At 38.7% G+C, this 20,421-nt stretch overlaps 1 protein-coding gene across 1 annotated transcript; it reads left to right on the forward strand.

Annotated features, from left to right (window-relative positions):
• Positions 1–16,098: 16,098 nt before the first annotated feature.
• On the forward strand, positions 16,099–16,749 carry LOC133832379 (uncharacterized mitochondrial protein AtMg00860-like). The gene has a single exon (XM_062262730.1). The coding sequence runs from the start codon at positions 16,099–16,101 to the stop codon at positions 16,747–16,749; it is 651 nt and encodes a 216-aa protein (XP_062118714.1).
• Positions 16,750–20,421: the final 3,672 nt, after the last annotated feature.

Consider the following 20,421-nt stretch of genomic DNA (forward strand, 5'->3'; position numbering starts at 1 on the left):
CGCTTCGATCTTTGCTGGATCTACCTTAATCCCCTCCTTACTGACAATATGTCCAAGAAAGGATACCTGAGACAACCAGAACTCACACTTCTTGAACTTTGCAAACAATCTGTGTTCTCTTAGTCTCTGTAGAACCAACCTCAGATGCTGCTCATGTTCCAACTCAATCTGAGAATACACCAGAATATCATCGATGAAGACGATCACAAACTGGTCTAAGTAATCCTTGAACACTCTGTTCATCATATCCATGAAAGCAGCAGGGGCATTATTCAATCCAAATGACATAACTAAAAACTCATAATGCCCATACCTGGTACGAAAAGCAGTCTTCGGTATGTCTCCCTCCTTGACCCTCAACTGATGATAACCAGAACGAAGGTCGATCTTAGAGAATACCTTCATACCTTGCAGCTGATCGAACAGATCATCTATCCATGGCAAAGGATACTTATTCTTAATTGTCAACTTATTGAGTTCCCTATAATCTATACACATTCTCAGGGAACCATCTTTCTTCTTTACAAACAGAACTGGCGCACCCCAGGGTGAGAAACTAGGTCTAATGAAACCCATATCCAGCAGCTCTTGCAACTGCACTTTCAATTCTTTCAACTCAGCTGGGGCCATTCTGTACGGTGCTCTAGACACTGGCTCCGTCCCTGGTGCCAGTTCTATAACGAACTCAATCTCTCTGTGTGGTGGCAACCCTGGCAAATCCTCTGGAAACACATCCAGAAACTCACATACAAGTCTAGTATCCTCTGGTCCCACTAGCATGACCTGGGTGGTGTCAACCACACTGGCTAAGAATCCAATGCACCCTCTCTGCAAAAGATCCCTGGCCCTCAACACAGAAATCATAGGAATACGAGGTCCATGCACAGTACCAACAAATACAAAAGGATCCTCACCCTCAGGCTCAAAGGTGACCATCTTCCTTCTGCAGTCAATAGTTGCCCCATACTTTGCCAACCAATCCATACCCAGTACCATATCAAAGTCAGTCATAACTAACTCTATCAAATCCACTGACAACTCTCTGCCCTCTACTGTCACTGGCAAAGATCTGACCCATCTTCTGGATACCACTATCTCCCCAGTGGGTAACAAAGTACCAAACCCCACAGCATAGAAATCACAAGGTCTACACAACCTATCAATAATGCTACTAGCAACAAAGGAATGCGTAGCACCAGAATCAATTAACACATGATAAGGGGTTCCTGCACTAAGAAGCTGACCTGTAACAACTGAGGGAGAAGCCTCAGCTTCTGCTTGAGTCAACGTGAACACTCGAGCTGGGGTCGAGCTGTCCACCTTTCTGGGTTCTTCTTTCCCTATCTGAGGGCAATCTTTCCTAAGGTGTCCCACTACTCCACACAAATAGCAGGCCTTTGCTCTACACTCCCCCAAATGGCGCTTCTTGCACTTAGGGCATTCAGGATGAGTCTTCCAGGCTTCACTGCTCCCAGGACGACCTATTGTAATACCACGAGGTCTCCTGTCAGAACTTGGAACTGGGAAGGTATCAGGAACCTTCCTCTTCTGATCACTGGGGCCAACACCCCTACCAGAACCAACAAATGGAGGAACTGTCTTCCTGAAATCCTTTCTGGCTGCACTGTCACGCCAGATCTTAATCTCTGCACTCTCAGCTGTAAGTGCCTTCTCCACCACCTGTGCATAAGTAGTGACTCCTGCCACAGTGGTGATGCGAACGTCACGAGCTAACCTGGGCTGTAGTCCCTGGAGGAATCTCTCTCTCCTGGTCCCATCAGTGGGCACCAGCTCTTTGGCAAACTTTGCCAAATGGTCAAACTTTAAAGCATATTCAGTAACTGATAAGCTTCCCTGCAATAGCCTCATAAACTCATCGGCCTTCGCCGCTCTTATAGCATCGTTATAGTACTTCTCATTAAACAAAGTCTGAAACTCCTCCCAGCTCAGGAGATTAACATCCTTGGTCTGGCCAACCACTTCCCACCAAATCCGGGCATCTTCCCGAAACATATAGGCAGCACAGGCCACCCTCTCATTACCAACTACCCTCATAAAGTCAAGCATAGTGGTAAGCATGCTCATCCATTGCTCAGCTTTGATAGGATCAGCGCTGCCTTCAAAAACTGGAGGTTGTTGCTTCCTGAACCGCTCATAAAGAGGTTCCAATCTATTTTCAACCCCAGGCTGCTGCCCAATAACTGGCACTGACATAGAAGGTGCCTCTGATACGTTAACCACTGCAGGCACTTGTTGCTGTCTCAGGAGACGAAGCTCCTCTCCCTGTTTCAACACTATAGCCTGCAAATCATTAAACAACTGCTGCCAGTTTGCAGGTGCTGGCTGTGGAATCTGGGATTGGTCATTCTCTTAACCCTGACTGTTGTCATTATTCTGACCCTGACCACTCTGGCCAGCTGTAGTGTCTGTCTGTTTTGGGTTCATTCTATCACTGATACCTTACTGAAACAACAATCAATACGGCCAGTCAGGTAGTAATAACTAAACCTCTTGCCGCCTCACGGTCCAAGAACAAGCAGACAATTATCATATTCCACAGTCATTCAATATTCACACACAGATACATGTTTATGGCACTTAGCACTCAGCATGCATCACATGACAGTTCATAATATCTCATGCATACAGGTAAAGCATTTGCACCACATTTAGGCAGTTATGCACATAACTACATAAAGAGTTACCAAACCAAGAGTCGAGCTTGACTTCAGTGATGTGTGTACATGCCCAGCCAGTCTACAGGAACCTTAACCTTGGCATTGCTCTGATACCAAGTTGTAACGCCCTGGCTACCCCAGAACAGTTACGGTGAACGGTGGACCGGAAATTTGACTCATTGCTTGAGTCCTTTGGTCAAAAACGTGCTCTAAGTGTGATTAACAGGTTAAGGTACAAAACCAATAAAAAGGAAGTGGAAATTTTATTACAAACTGCTCTGCAGAGCTAAACAAAACATTTACAAGTGGTTCTCAGTACAAAATGGTCATTACAGGTTTAAATTTACAATCCCGCTGACCTAAGAGGCAAAAATAGGGTAAACCCCCTAGTTCCTCTGAGAACTCCTTGGCCGTGGTGGTCAAGCGGCCGCATATGTACACAACACCACATCAGCTCTCCACTCAAGGCTAGGTGAGCTTCTCTTTACCTTTACCTGCACCACATAGCACCCATGAGCCAAAGCCCAGCAAGAAAACGTAATACTTTTCATAACATCATCAAATGATTATCATTATAATCACACTGAGCATAAAGCTTTCAAACAAATGAATAACACATGATTTTAGCGGGAGAGTGGCTGTTAAGTAAGCCACTAGCCTCCAAGCTCTCTATTCTAGCGGGAGAGTGGCTGCTAGGTGAGCCACCAGCCTCCAAGCTCTGTTTTGTAGCGGAAGAGTGGCTGATGGGTAAGCCACTAGCCTTCAAGCTCTATTTTCTAGCGGAAGAGTGGCTGCTAGGTAAGCCACTAGCCTTCAAGCTCTCTTTTCTAGCGGGAGAGTGGCTGCTAGGTAAGCCACCAGCCTCCAAGCTCTGTTTGTTCATCGACCCTCAGGGTCGGTCAGGCATTAATGCTCCTTGAGTCATTCAATGCTAGCAGTCGATTAGATCTAATCTCTGTTGGCTTGCGTGATTCACGCTAAGGCCGTTCTGACAAGTAAGTCAGCGCTTCCTGACCTGTGTCCAGTAACACTGCCGAGCCTGACAAATAAGTCACAGCCTCACAGCTGATACTAACACTTTTTTCGATTCTGTATTCAATCCATGTCCATATTTATACAATCAACATGCCTCACAAATATCCATGCATGTCACACTTTGGGTGCATTTTTCTTACCTTTGATTCGAGCTAGAATGAGCAAAAGAACAACCTTTGAGAACAGTTTAGCTTTTAGTCCTTTAGCGGTTACCTAATCACAACACATTTGGGATACCATCAATAATCAAGATAATCAAGGGTTCTCAAACCATTATCTAACCTCCAAGAGATCAATCCAAACTAATCCAAGTAGCAAGGACACTCCCGAGGCCTAAAACTAGGTTTCCGGGGTCAAAACGAGCAAACGGGGCGAAAACAGGGCAAGGGTTGCGGCCCTAGCACTTTGGGCCGCGGCCCCCAGAATTTCTAGAGGCAAGCGCCGCGGCGCCCCACACAAGGGCCGCGGCGCCCAGCGAAACAGAAAGGCCACCTGCTTCTTCAAAGAAGGGTCGCGGCGCCACAAGAACAGGGTCGCGGCGCTCCAACCTGGGCCATTCCCAACCGCGTTTCTAATACCTCAAAGCCTCCAAAATCATCCCTAAACATTCCCCAATCATCAAAACAAAGTTCCCAAGCTTCCCCATGCATCAAAACCCTCAAAACCCAAGGCTCGAACGAATCGAAAACTCAAGAATTCACAAATTCAATTCAAAGCTTAGAAACTCGGAAAAACTCAAAACTTAAACTTCGATTACCTTCAATTGGGTTGTTTTCCGTCGAATCCTTCGGTTAAGAAGCTTCTAATCTTCCCTAGGATCGCTATGCCTCGATCCTCACTTGATTCCGACTCCTAGAACTCAAGATTTCGTCAAAAAGGCTTAAACGGTAAAACGAACTTTGAAAAGGGAGAACGGAAGGTTTTCTTATCGTATGTTCTATCTGATAAGCTACTTCAACCTTAAGTAACCTCAAATAAAACCTAATGCTCGGGGTCCCGAAAACACCCCTGGGGACATTATAGTCAAAACCTCCAAAATTTCACCCTGATCTCAAATATTCCCAATTTATCATCAAATGAACATTTCTATTACCCCAAAATTGACCCCATTATGGTAAAACCGCTAATCCACTAAAAATAACCGTCTCATGTCAAATAGCTCGAATATATCTCCATAATAATGGAATCTCATTCACAAATCACATCATGCACTCAAATACACAAATTACCCTCAACGGGCCAAATTATCATCATACCCCTGTAATTGTAAATATGGACTCATATGCATGCATTTCACATCATATCATAATATAATCAACATATACATGCATTTAATCAATTAATAACATAATTAAGCAAGTATGGCCCTCGCGACCTACTATTAATGCCGTTAAGCGCATCGGAGAATTCGGGGCATTACAAAAACTTAAATTTAAATGCTTTATTTCATTGGTTGAGTCTAATGAGGATCCTATACTATTTAAGGTTTTCAAATGAAATAATTGATGACTTGATCACTCACCTCTTTCTCTCACTAAAGAAGAACTCTCTCTATCTAGCTTCAAGATTACTAGTTTTCTCCAAGATCTTCATCAAGAAAGCTTGATTTGCATGGATATCCAAGGCTTGTGAATCTCAATCTCATTCCACTAGTTGTAGCTTCAAGCATTTTCAAATGGAAGGCTAGGAATAAAGATTTTTGGACAACAAATCTTCATTTGTGTCAAGCCTTGTCACTTTTGTATCTCACATAAAATCATAGCTTGTGATTTTATGTCCCTAGGGTTTGTTCTTCAAGGAATGTCTACTCTAAACTTGTATCCATTGTATTTATGTAATTTGTGTTTAACTATTCTATGAGATTGATTTACTTGTGTGATTTTATCATTGAGGTGTAATACAACATAAAGGTTTGTAAAGCCTAATCCCAACACAAACTACTCAAACTTTTGCTTCAAATTAATGAGTGTGTATTTTATGCACTCATTCATGACTCTTTTATCTTGTTTTAGTGTGTTGATCTCAAGTTTATATGTGGATTTGATGTGGTATTTTTAAAGTGTACAAGAATAAGCTTAATTGATGATATTGTGACTAATTTGGATCTTCAAGCCTGATTTTGACTATGTTTTCATCATTTTCTTAGATATCTCTTGAATTAAAGCTATATATTTCTCTATTAGCTTTCTAAAAGATTTTGAATTATCACATTTGGAGTTCACATGAAAAAGTTATGCATGTTTTACTGAGAGATGTTGAATCAAGAAAATCAAATGAACCTTCAGGTGACATATTACTACATAGGCTGCGACATGTAGCCTATTTGCGCATAATTTATTGGGATATCTTTATTAATCACGTTATTTTGACTCAAATTCAACCATACGTCGATCAATGTGTCAAGGGGCAAGGGCACATCTAAAAGGCTTATAAAAGAAGAAAGAGACACAATTGGAAAGGGAGAAACACATTGAAGGTAACTAGAGAGCAAATTTCAAAGAGTTTTTTTACCATTCTTCTATTATGATTGGTTAAATATAAAGTTAAATTTGTTTTAATAAATTGGTGCAAAACACATAACAATTTCACATAATGGTAATGTGAAATCTGACTTTTTGTTGCAGACATTTAAAAATTATATTTTTGGGTCTAAAATGATACAATGAGGTATCTAAGCATGCCCAAAAAGTTTGAGAGTATTTGCAGGTGTTTAAGGTCACTTTTGATAAGCTTAAAAAATCTCTCAGGTGTTGCGTAAACTCCCTAGAGGCGACGCGTTGCCTATCATGTGACATGTTCATATGACAGCCATACAGTTTCAGGTTTTGGCTTCTAAACTCAATTTTAAATGCCCTAATCCTATTGGTTAGACCTAATGGCAGTTCCTAACCTATTCAAAGTTTTTTTTTAGAATATTTGGGACCTGATTATTCCCACTTACTCTCTCTCTCTAAACTCTCTCTCTCTCAAATATTCAAAGTTTTCTCCTGGATCTTCAACAAGAAAAACTTGCAAGTTTAGAGATCGAAGACTTGTTATATCCCACTTCTTATTCCATGTGAAGAAACCTCATGCTGCATCAATAGTGGTTTGGAATAAAGGTTTTAGACAGAAATTATCTTATGTTGGCAAGTCTTTTGTTATTATTATTCTCTTAATTTGAGTTTATGTTCTAAGTTTGTGTGACCTCATTGTTATTGACTCAAACCTTTAATTATTCATTGTGTTGAAGAGAAAACCATTTACCCAAACATCTTCTTCATCTTTTCTCCTCTACTTATATTTCTTTTAGATATTTGATATTATTGAGTTCAGAAAGCACATCACGAGTGACTAGTTTTATTAAATGTTAGGGTTTGATGGATTTCTTATTTTGAATAATTCTATGACTTAATGAAAATTTGATTTTAATTAATTATTTCTCTTGTCTTCTATATTGGGTAATTGTTGCTTTTTAACATGTTTTATATATTGTTATGCTTTATATGACTATGTTTAAAGCTATATTTTGATCGGAGAATTATTAGAACAACTTAGGTAATGTGAGATCGAGAGATAAACATTTATTTAGGTAGTCGAAATAAATTTAGGTTGTGAAATGGAGAGGTGGAATACTTAGATTTGTTTCTAGAGTAGAACTTATTGCATATAGAGATAAATAGTGATATAGAGATATATGCTAGATATCAATTACACATTTTTATGCGACACTCAAAATAGGGTATTCTCTAAAAACTGAATAATGCATCTATTTTTTGAAAAATAATGATATATTTAGATTTAAGATACCTAGAATTATCTTATCAATATAGACTCAGTCAATAACATATTAGATTTTGATTTAATTATATAATCAATACTTTAATCAAATCAATATATATTTTAAATAATAATAAAATAAAAAATAAAATAATTCAAATTATAACATTTAAAATTTGAACGATTATAAATTGGGTATGGCCCTAGGTCACAAGCCAGTCACTGAGGTGTAGCATTGTAGTGCTCTCTAATTTTTTCTCATTTATTTATTTAATTAATAACATAAAATATCTTAACATTAAAATAATATATTATTTCATATATGCATAAATATAAGTTAATTTAAAATTATATTTATCTTATAAAATCTAAATAATTTATTATCATATAATAAATTAATATTATACTCAACTAATATATAGTTTTCAAATAAAATATATTAGTTAAATTAATTACTGACATATAATTATCACATAATTATGCATTTGTCCTGGAAAATTAATTCCTTATAATTTTAGTCCTTTCTCAATTTATCTTGTCAATACCACTTACACCCTAAATAGTGTAGTATAGATATAACTTGGGGAACATGGACCTATAAGACTCAACTCTAATAAACCAAATTGTTAACTAAACTATTTAATTAAATAATCTTTGTTGGTATGGCTTTTCGCCAACAGTGTACTAAGAAATCAAACAGGTAGATTAGTGCTAGATTATAAACCGTAAAGAAATAGTAAACACTCCCTCGAACATACACAACTTTTCGTGGTTCATTGGTTAAAATCCACCTTGTCCACGAGTCAATATTATTACTTTTCTCTCTCAATTTATGCAGAGTTTTGGTAATACAAAAATAGTCGCCCCTTTCCTATCCAATATTCCTAGTATTTATAGGGAAATTTCATGGACAGGTTTGGGTAACTGCGTGAATAAATAAGGTATATAATTAATATAAGTTATTCTCATTTACATTGGTATATGATTTGATAAAAGAATAAACATACTCCTGCTTTCTTGGATAATAAATGATAGATATGTGATACAGCCTGGGCATTAATGAGCGTATAAAGAGTCTCTGAGTCTCTTGGGATCCTTCAGTATGCGTTCTGTCCAGGTTCTCACGAGCTGAATGTCTCACCCGAGATCGTGTTTAACAACTATCTGAACCCTAGCTCGTAGTAAGCTCAGAGCCCCCAAAGTTGGATGTATTGTGTTGTTGAACCCCCAAACTCGAGCTGTTCACATCACTGTTAGCGAGATATTCTACTTGGCTATTTTTCCATACATTCATTTGCCACCTGTACTCAAGCTGAATAATTGAACTCGTGTTAAATTTAGGGTACAACAATCTTATTCATTAACTTCATTATTACTCCACTATAAATATGGAATTGAGCTCTTAGTTATCATAGAATTGTATTTACAAATTATGTTAGGATTGATTAAATACATAGTGAAATTAGTTACACACAAAGAGGTACAGAAACCATAATGATTTCACTAAAGTTTGCTGAGGTTGGTTAAATATAATGGTTAAGTTGTTTACAAAATGTAGCGCAAAATACTTAATGGTTTTTACTTAAGTTGAAGTGAAAATATGAGATTTTGTAGTAGTTCTAAAGTGATACAATGAGGTGTCTAAGCATGCCCAAAAAGTTTGGGAGTATTTGGATGTGTTTAAAGTCATTTTTGAGAAGCTAGACCTGCTTATATGGTGCTTCATCGCCACCATATAGGCGATGCATTGCCTAAAGTGTGAACTACGTAACGAGACACTGTAGGTGATGCATCGCCTAAGGGAGGCGACGCATCACCTGACGTGTCCATATGGTTACATGGTTTTAGCTCCAAATGATGTGTTCAAAGCTCTAATCCTATTGGTTAGACTTAATGACAGTGTCTACACTATAAATAAGGGTTATTAGAGTTGTAAAGCATTTATCACACTTTACAACTATCTCTCTAACATCTTTCTCTCTCTAGCTCTCAAAGATCATAAGTTTTCTCCAAGAAACTCATCAAGAATTGATTGACTTGTATGAGTTTCAAAGGCTTGTTCAATCCCAAATCTCATTCTATCTTGGTGAAGCTTCAAGCAACTAATGGGAAGGCTTGGAATAGAGATTTTGGACAGCGATACTCCTCGTGTATAAGCCTTTAGATGTTCTTGAAGTTTGAAGATTCAATTTCTCAATTCAAAGGTTGTATTTACTAAACCCTAACTTTTAATTGTGTTTATATTGCTGATATTGACGATTAAATGTTTCTAAATTCATGTTATAATCATTTAATCACTTAATATTTAATTATCAAGATTTGTATTAATACTTTGAATATGGTTCTTGATTACTTTCTAGGATTTGCAATATTGAACTAATTCCTTTAATCATTGTTGATTTAGAAAGTATAAGCCATATATTCCCAACAAAGTCAACATGAGTGGGTTGACTTTTGTTGTATGCATTTAAAAATTATCTTTTTATGTCTAAAGTATTTCTTTGGAGTATGTAAGAGTACCCAAAAAGTTTGGAGACATTTTTAGGTGTTTTGAGTCAATGTATCATAGGGGTGTTCAAGATCCAAACCAATCCAATTACAAAAAATTGGATATTCAATTACTATTGGATTTGATTGAATTTGAAAAGTTGTATGTTAATTGGATTGGATAGGCTTGTAGATGGGACTGTGAAAATCCAATTAGGAACTAATCCAATCCAATTACAATCAAAATATATATTGTATATAAATATATTTAATTGGATTGTTGTTGTTTTTGGATGTTATGTTAGAACTTTGTAGATGTTGTTGTTTTCATGTTATGTTACTATCTAAGTACTTTAGTTGTTGGTTTTGACACATTAGTTTTAAATTTGAATGGTTGTGTTGTAAACTTAATATTTCAACGAGTTAATGTGGTAATTGTAAGGACTTAATCTAATATTATTACTAACTAGTGTTTAGTTTTTTGTATGTTTTTTTTTAATTTGTTAATTTAGGTTCAAAGATAAAATAACCAATCCAATCCAATTAAGATCATGTTCCTAGCTATTCATGCTATTGAATCTTCAAAATAAAAGTCACTAGCCTCATTATTCCAAGAGATCTCAATGATTGAATAAAAAGACCCAACAGACAGGAACATGGGTTTATGACTACTCATGATTTAGACTGATCTACAAACAGAGCCCAGCGGTCGCGGCCAACAATGTCCTATGTCGCGGCCGGAGCCCAATTTTCTAGAAAATTCAACTTTCAGGGGGCTATAAAAGGGGTTAGGGTTAGCTTTTAGAATAACTTTGGATTGCGAATTTTAGAGTCTAGAGCGGCAGACGAGAAGAAAAGACATCGTCATCTACATTCTTCAATATAGTTTTTCTTTCTTCTCTAAAACTTCTTTATTTTCAATTCATGTTTATGGTTATTGTTAGGTTCATTTTATGTTTCCCCACAATGACCCTCTGGTCATCACACTCCAGCTCGCCAATAAAAGGGTGCATCGGGTCCTGATAGATAACGAGAGCTTGGTTAACATCCTTTATAAGGCCACTTTAGAAAAGATGAGACTCACAGTTCGAGACTTGAAAGCATGTGTGATGACGTTGTATGAATTTTCAGGAGAAGGGATAGCTAGCACGAGTTCCATCGAGCTCTCTATAACCATGGGAGACTATCCAGTCTCAGTAACCAAGATTATGGAGTTTATAATGGTGGACACCCCATCAGCCTACAATGTACTGCTCGGGAGACCAACCCTGATTGGGCTAGGGGCAGTGTCATCTATTAGGCACTTGGCCATCAAGTTCCAAACATCTAGTGGCATTGGGACGCTAAATGGAGACCTGCTGGCCGCCCGAGAATGTTATAGTATTTCCATGAGAGGGAAGGGCCAAAAAAGTGTACAAGTACTTGGTCATCAGAGAAATAAGCGGGACAGTCTTCGAAGTCGAAGAAGAGATTGACCCCAGAATAGAAGAGGATATGGTCGATCTGTGACCAATCGAGGAGCTCGAAGATGTAGAGCTCGATGAAAATGATACCACTAGGGGTAAAGATAGGGAAGAACCTCCCTAAGGATGTGAGATAGCAATTAATTCACTTCTTCAGGGAAAATCAAGTTGTGTTTGCATGGCCGCACTCGGACATGGTTGGGATCAGCCCAAACATTATAAGCCATGCACTCAACATAGACAAAAGATTCCCTCCAAAGCAACAGAAAAGAAGGCTCTTGGACAATGAAAGGAAGAAAGTCCTGAAAGAAGAGGTCAAAAGCTTAAAGGCAAATCGGTTTATCTGATATGCTTTCTATCCCGATTGGATAACAAATCCTGTGCCCGCTCCGAAGCCCAATGGCAAGTGGCGAACTTACATTGATTATTTGGATCTCAATAAGGAATGTCCACAGGATTGCTTTTCCTTACCTCGAATTGATCAACACGTAGAAGCCACCGCAGGTCACACCATCATGTCATTCTTGGATTTAACCAGATAGCCATGCATGCACCTGACCAAGAACACACGAGCTTTATGTTTAGTTTAGTTTAGTTTTGTATGACCTAACATTTCAGGTACAATAAAGGGGTAAGTGTGGATGGACCTAAGGTGTCCAATGATGTATGACGGACTTATGTCCGGTAGGCTCGGATGCCAAAATTTTATGACGGACCTAAGTTGATGTTCGGTGTATGACGGACTTATGTCTGGGGCTTAATTGCCACCCCTGTATAAGCACTTATCTTTTTCTTATGCCTATTTTGTTATTATAACCTATGATTATGACCTATGACTATGACTATGACCTAGGATATATTTTGATCTTGTATGATTAGTATAAATTAGCCTTGTTATGAACTCTTGTATGAACTGATGGTATGATTGTTATGACTATGTGATTATATGATTTGATATTTATGATGTGTTTATGACTAATGTTATGATTGCAGGATATAATTTATGATCTAGATCTATGTGTGATTTTTAGTGTGACGATGATATAGGATAGATTATGACCTTGGTTTATGTTATGATTCTAGTATTGCATGTGTATTTATTCGTTATAAGTTTATGATTGATTTCTTAATGAATTGTTGTGTATTTTCCTTACTGGGCATAGAAGCTCATTCCTTTCTTTTACTTTTGTAGAATAACTTAACCTTAGATGACTGGTGGCGAGCGGATTCCCAATAGCAAGACTGGTGTGAATATGTGGGGCCCGTATAGTCGCGTGTTATTTTCTTGGAAAATTATGAACTTTATAATTTAATGTTGCCTAGTTTTATTTTTATTTTATTGTAAAGACTATAATTTATTTTTCTTAAACCCGAGTTATATTTATTTTAAATTATCAATAAAGAAGACAACACTTTTTACGATTTATTACGTTAATTTTTCAACATCTTTATTTCTACAATTAAAGTAAGAATTTAGGGTGTTACATTTTGAGAGGGGGCAAGGAGATTGAATGGTCGGACGAGTGTGAGCTCGCATTTCAAAACCTTAAGAAGCACCTTGCCGAACCACCAATCTTATCCAAGCCAATCACAGGGGAAGTAGTGTACTTGTACCTCGCCACAATCGAGCATGCAATCAACACGGTACTTGTTCGGGAGGATAAGAAAGTGCAAAACTTGTTTACTATGTTAGTAAAAGGTTACTGGGGGCAAATTCAAGATATCTGCTAATGGAAAAGCTGGATTTGTGCCTGATACATGCATCCTGAAAGCTCTGACCTTACACATATTGACTGATCAGCCATTAAGGCAAGTACTATCAAAGCCTGAGGCCTCCGGAAGCTTGTTAAAAGGGGTTGTCGAACTTGGGCAGTTCTAGATCACCTATCATCCAAGAACAACGATCAAAGGGCAGGCCTTAGCAAATTTCATAGTTGAATGTACGGGAATCACCAACGATGAAGTCATAACCCCAACCAGCGAGCTGTGGAGACTTTACATCGATGGATCTTCTAATGAGAACAGATCGGGGGTAGGAATCATTTTGATTACTCCGACGGGAAACCATTTTCATTCAGCTTTGCGGTTTGGCTTTGAAGCATCAAACAATGAGGCTGAGTACGAAGCACTATTAGCAAGACTTCGGATAGATTCCGAGCTCAAGGCGAAGGTCATTCACTGCTATATTGATATCCAATTAGTCGTTAACCAGGTTTTAGGAAAATATCAAGCTCGTGGCATTAAAATGGCACCCTAATAATTTACAGTTTATTTTGATTTCAGAGTCTAGAATAATGAATCATAATGTGATTGGAGCCATATCTGATATAGAATATTAGATATTTAGTTTAGTAGATATTTTTTTAAATAAGACGTTTTAGTATAACTTCCTTTAGTTTGTTATGGATATTTATTTATTTTTTAATTTAATTTTGAAATTTTGTGTTGTTTTTTTTTATATTATGGATTTTTATGGATTTTGGAAATATTAAAATGATTTTAAAATTTATTCTGGGCTCAGTTGAAAATGCAAGGTTTAAACTCCTCTCTTATGGGTTAGCCCATTTGTGAAGGCCCATTTGCTTTGCATTATTAGATTGGACCTAATTCATGAATAACAATTAATAAGATGAGGGTTCAAATTCCTGTTTTTTGGGTCCAAGTGGAAGTTAGGGAGCCATTAGTAGTGGGTATGACATACTGAACCCAGCCCTCCTCCATGGAAGATTCAATTGTTAAGGCTCATTTACCCGAGTTGGACTTAATTGTAATAGGATAGTTTTAATAGATAGATGGACCTAATAGACAGTAGTATAATAGGCTAGGTTATATAATTTTCTTGTTTGTTTGTATTAGATTTTACAATTTTCTCTTTTGCGGGAAATAGAAAAGAAAATGAAGAAGGTACTAAGAAGATCTGAAAGACTGAACGAACAAGAAATCAAATAGGAAAGAGGACAAGGAAGAAGCCAAAGAATGGCTTCGTTTGGTAGAATCCATATTGGAACATATGCTCTTGGGAAACGAGGACTGAATCTCATGCGCCTCAAGCTTACTCAAGAAAGACGCTCGCATCTGGTGGGATATAGCTAAGCAAACTCGAAATGTAAACATTATGATATGGGACGAGATTGCCCAGGTGTTCAACAAAAAATATTACAGTCTTGCGATTCTAGCCACAAGGGTGGACAAATTCCTTGCGCTTACTCAAGGGAATTCGACTGTGACAAAATACGCCAAAAATTCGACCGACTGACCAAGTTCGCAGTGGACATGGTACCCACTGAGACGTTACAAATTCAAAGATTCGTAAAAAGGCTGAAGCCAATGATAGCATGAGTTGTAAAGTTGGTTTAGGGAATAGCCACATACGCAGAAACGTTGGAAATAGCTTAGGAAGCCGAGTAGGAGGAGGATAAAATCTAGAAAGAAGGAGCGGCCGGAAAGATGCCAAGAAAAGCAATTACGAACAAAACGACCACAAAAGGAAACACGATGGTGGTCATAACCAAAAGGCAGACAAGAAAGGGAAAACTACGTCGAAAGACAATGGGAATAAGAAGTCTTATGTAGAATATCTCAATGTCCAATCTGTAGAGAAAACATTAAGGAGAATGCTAATATAAGACTAGAGGTTGCTTCAATTGTGGAGACGAAGGTCATCTCAAGAAAGACTGCCCAAAATTGAGAGACCAAAAGAAGGACGAAAAGCTAATACCATCCAGAGTTTACACTCTTACATAAGGTAAGGTAGAAACTAGCAATACAGTAGTATCGGGTCAGATCACAATCTCTGGCAAGCAATTCAATGTTTTATTCAATTTAGGAGCAACACATTCCTTTGTCTTTATGAATATGATTGATAGCTTAGATAAGCCATGCGAACTTTTTAGAGATAAGTTTGTCACAGAATTACCCTTGGGGGAAAGAATGCTATCTAGTAGAGGGGTGCATAGCGTTGTAGTTAGAATCGAAGAAAGAGAATTACCAGTAGATTTTATCAAGTTAGACCTTAAGGACTATGATATAAGGAATGGATTGGTTAGCAAAATATGGGGCAACAATTGACTGTAAGGGGTAAGACGGTCAATTTTCAAACAGAAGATGGCGAGAAGTTCACTTATAGAGGAGTAATTTCTAGAACTCGTATACGATAGTCTCAGCTCTCAAAGCTCAATGTTTAATCGGTAATGGTTGCCAGGCATTTCTAACCAGCATAATAGACAAGTCACGAGAGACGCAACTCGAACCAAAGAATGTGCACATAGTATGCAAATTTCCCAACGTATTTCCAAAAGATCTACCATGATTACCTTTAAGTAGGGAGATCGAGTTTGAAATAAAGTTGGCACCAATATCAAAAACTCCATATAGGATGGCGCCAATCGAGCTTAAGGAATTAAAGATACAAATGCAAGAGATTTTAGACAAGGGTTTCATTAGACCAAGCTTTTTGCAGATGGGTGCACTAGTGCTTTTTTGTCAAGAAGAATGACGGGAGCATGAGGATGTGCATAGATTATCGAGAGTTAAATAAAGTGACGATCAAGAACAAGTATCCTTTGCCTAGAATAGGCGATCTTTTTTATCAATTGCAAGGATCCAAGATGTTCTCAAAGATAGATCTACGGTCAGGATATCACCTACTATGAGTATGAGATGAGGATATCCCAAAGATGGCTTTCAGGACTCAATATGGACATTACAAGTTCTTAGTAATGTCATTTGGATTGACAAATGCACCAGCTGTGTTCATGGACCTTATGAACCAAGTATTTAAGGATTACTTGGATAAGTTTGTGGCGGTATTCATTGACGACATGCTAATCTACTTAATGACAGACGCCGAACATGAAGGGCACCTGCAACTGACGTTAGAAAGGCTCAAGAAACACCAATTATTTGCCAAGTTTAAGAGATGCGAATTCTGGCAAGAGAAGGTTGCATTTTTAGGACACATCGTATCCAAAAATGGTGTAGAAGTAGACCCAACCAAGATAGAAGCTGTGAAATACTGGCCCAAGCCTAAGAGCGCCACCGACGTAAGAAGTTTTCTGGGCTTAGTCGGATACTACAAACGATTTGTTGAAGGATTCTCCAAAATAGCTACGCCCTTAACAAATTTGACAAGGAAGCAACATAAATTTGTATGGACGAAGAAGTGCGAAAAAAGCTTCCAAACGCTAAAGGACAAGCTCATAATAGCCTCAGTTCTATGCATCCCAAATGACAAGGGAAAGTATGTAGTGCATTGCGACGCGTCAAAACAAGGACTTGGATGCGTTTTGATGCAAGACGGAAAGGTGGTCGCATACGCCTCGAGATAGGTAAAGGAGTACAAATAAAGGTACCCGACCCATGACTTGGAGTTGGCAGTAATGGTCTTCGCTTTAAAGATTTGGAGGCATTATATGTACAGAGAGAAGTGCGAGATCTATACAGACCACAAGAGTTTAAAGTACTTCTTTATGCAAAAGGAGCTCAACATGAGGCAACGAAGGTGGCTAGAGCTAGTTAAGGACTACGATTGTGAGATTTTGTATCATCCAAGAAAGGCTAATGTCATGGCAGATGTGCTTAGTAGACAGAGTTATGGTAGCATATCGACGCTTAAGGGGATTGCACAACCCTTATAAGATGATATTAAGAAATCTGAAATCGAGCTGATAACGAGACAATTAGTTGATCTCACAATCAAGTTAACACTTATGGAGGAAATTAACGAGAAACAACAAGAGGACGAGTTTCTTCTTCAGAAAAAGGCAGCATTACAAAGCTCAGAAAATGTTGATTTTTCGATAACAAGGGAAGGTATGCTATGATATAGAAACTGAGTGTGTGTGTCGAATCAGGACGTATTAAGAGAAAGTATCATGCGAGAAGTGCACACCACTCCGTACTCACTTCATCCAGGATCGACCAATATGTACAATTAGAGCTGTAAATGTGGGCCGCCCGGCCCGGCCCACATTTTTCGTGCCTCCGGTAAATTCGGGCCGGGCCCGGCCCGGCCCATATTCAATTCGTGCCGTGCTCGTGCCGGCCCATTTTTGAAAGAGTAGGCCTTGCACGGCCTATGGGCCCGGCCCATGTCGTGCCGTGTCGGGCCCAAGTCGGGCCGGCCCACTTTCCTTATTCGGGCCGGCCCACTTTTAGGCCCACTTTCTATATTCGAGCCCAAATTTGGGCCCACTTTTAGGCCCACTTTTTTTTTTGCTAAAAAATGTGAGGATGGAGAATTGAACCCTCCACCTCCTCTTTAACCATCAATGGACTTACCACCAAACCAAATACATTTCTTTGTTTAAATTATAATTTTAGATATTTTTATATACTTTTTAACAATATTTTACACAAAATTATATCAAAGATAATTATTAGAATTTTAATACCTACTAATAAATGCTAAAAATTTAACTAACAAATCTTAAAATAAATTAATATAATTATAAAAATATAAACATTGAAAAAAATAAGACATATATTATCATTTTAATTTATTAATTATTGATAAATACAAATTTATTATGATTATTAATGTCACAATATCGGGTTTTTTATCGTGTTGTGCTTTCGTGTCGTGCCTTCGGGCTTGTCGTGTCGTGCCGTGCCTGGCCCAAGCCCATATTTTTTCGTGCCGTGTCGTGCTCGTGCCGATTTCGTGCCGTGCTCAGAAGCCCGACCCGTATTTACAGCTCTACGTACAATGATGTCAAGATAATGTACTAGTGGTCGGGAATGAAGAAAGACATATCAGAGTTTTGTTGGAAATGTGCCCTGAAAGCATATGTAGTAGACATTGTTTTTATGAAATAAATAAATGAATTGAATTTGTTATGCATATATTTTATGGACTATATTATTCTGTGATAATATTAAGTAAATATCAGGAAAATTCCAAAGTTCATATATGTGATCTCAAACACGTATTGGTACGGGAGGATTGTGTTTGAGATAAATGAACTTGAATAGTTCGCAGTAAAATAAAGTTATGGACTCTTTAGATTAATTACTACAAGTACAGTCCACTAGTATTGTAACGCCCTACTTCCCTAGAGCCGTTACTAAGTGAGTTTAAAAACGTGCTTCCAACTTGCTAATCGAGGTTTTAGGTCAAACAGTGTAATTAAGCCATATACAGAGGAAAAAAACTTTAGAAATAATAATTTCCATAGAAAATCATAAAAGTTTTACACTTAGGATCCCAAAATATAGTTAAGAAATATTTAAAACATATAAACTGAACCAAGTCAAGTAAACGACAAAATCTAGGTTTATTTACAAGCATCTCCCAAAAATCCTCTGGCTGTGGCAGCCAGGCTGGCCAAACATGTACACACCGCCTCACGCCTGCTGTACTCATGGTTAGTTGGCCTTCTCTTTACCCTTACCTGCACCACAGAGCATCTGTGAGCCGAAGCCTAGCAAGAAAACCCACAAACAAATAACATATGCAACACATATATCAAGCATATAAACAGGCCACCAATGGGCTAAACACATACGGCCTAGCCGTCCCAGGCGTTTACCAAGCCCCGGGTTCGCGGACCACGCCGTGAGGATATCCCAGGTATCCTTTTAGGGACTCGCCCTGGCAACTCGCACTCCACGTGCTCAACGCTGCTCCCGGCCCCTTGCTGTTCTCGGCCTTGCACTCAATGTGCCCAACGCCACTCCCGGCCCTTCGCCTTTCTCGGCCTACACCATTCCCAGCTCTTGCCGATCATTCACATAATAACATACATAGTATAACAAGCAAATACATAATTGTAGCATAATCAGTTAAAGGGCTACGCCCCGCAGTTCTATATATACTGGGCTCGGCCCTGCATATCAATTCTATTCAAACACATTGGGCTCAACCCTGCACACAAGCTCTACGGGAACAAGCGTTTTCTTACCTGAGTCTCGAGCTCTCCGAGCACCGATGTCCCGAGCACAGTCCACTAACTTGAGCCTCTCCGAATCCCTAGTCACAACATATTAACAATATCCATCCATCAAATTCTAATCCAATAAATAACTATGAGCCATAACCCTAACCTCGGAGACCTTGAATTCTATCAATCCAGGTGATAAAATCCATCTCGAGCCTTACCCATTGAGTTCCCAAGCCTAAATACCCTTAAAAGCATAGACTGGCACTAAGAGCCGCGACCCCACCCACAAGAGTCGCGGCTAGCCTCAAAACAGAGGCTAGCACACCCCTACAACACACACGGGCCACGGCGCGCGCACCAAGCGTCGCGGCGCGCATGAACTCCTCGGCCACCCTCGGCCACGCGCGCACACGAGTCGCGGTGCGCCCATCCTAGGGCCGCGGCCCTCACCACCGAACCCATAATTTTCCATCTTTTTCCCTTCATTTTCCTCGAGCTAACCCACCCAAAACTCATCTATCAAACCCAAATAATTAACACAATTATTTCAGCTCAATAACAGCACCAAAACCCCATTAAAATCTGCTCCAAAACCCAACTAAAATACCCAAACACAGATCAAGCTTAACTAACATGCATACTCTAACAAACCAGCAACAATTCTCAACATAATCCCCATAATTAGAGCTTACCTTGCTGAATTCAATCCCTGGAGTTGATCCTCAATCCCCAAGCTCCAAGCTCCTAAGATTTCTCAGTTGAAATCCTTCTAGTTTCTAGCCAATTCCTCCAAGTTTTCCTTTGAGTTTGCCTTAGAGAGTGAAAGAGAAAAGAAGTTGAAAACTATCTCAACTAAAAGCAGAAATATAAGTCAGTTTCCCTAGAGTTTCTAAGTAATTCCTCTTTTTTGTTTTATTCAGCTTAAGTCTATGTGGTTACCTCAAGGCTCGGGGTACCAAACCGTCCCCGAGGGAAAAATGGTAAATTTCCCCAATATTCCCACCTAGTCATTCTATCCTCAAATATATCTCCAAATATTCATTTTCATGTCCCGATAATCCCGTAACACACCTAGTACCCAAATTACCCCTCGACTCACCCCGAGTCCGAATCTCAACC

Source organism: Humulus lupulus, chromosome 4 (assembly GCF_963169125.1).
Source record: "Humulus lupulus chromosome 4, drHumLupu1.1, whole genome shotgun sequence".
Lineage (NCBI taxonomy): Eukaryota > Viridiplantae > Streptophyta > Magnoliopsida > Rosales > Cannabaceae > Humulus > Humulus lupulus.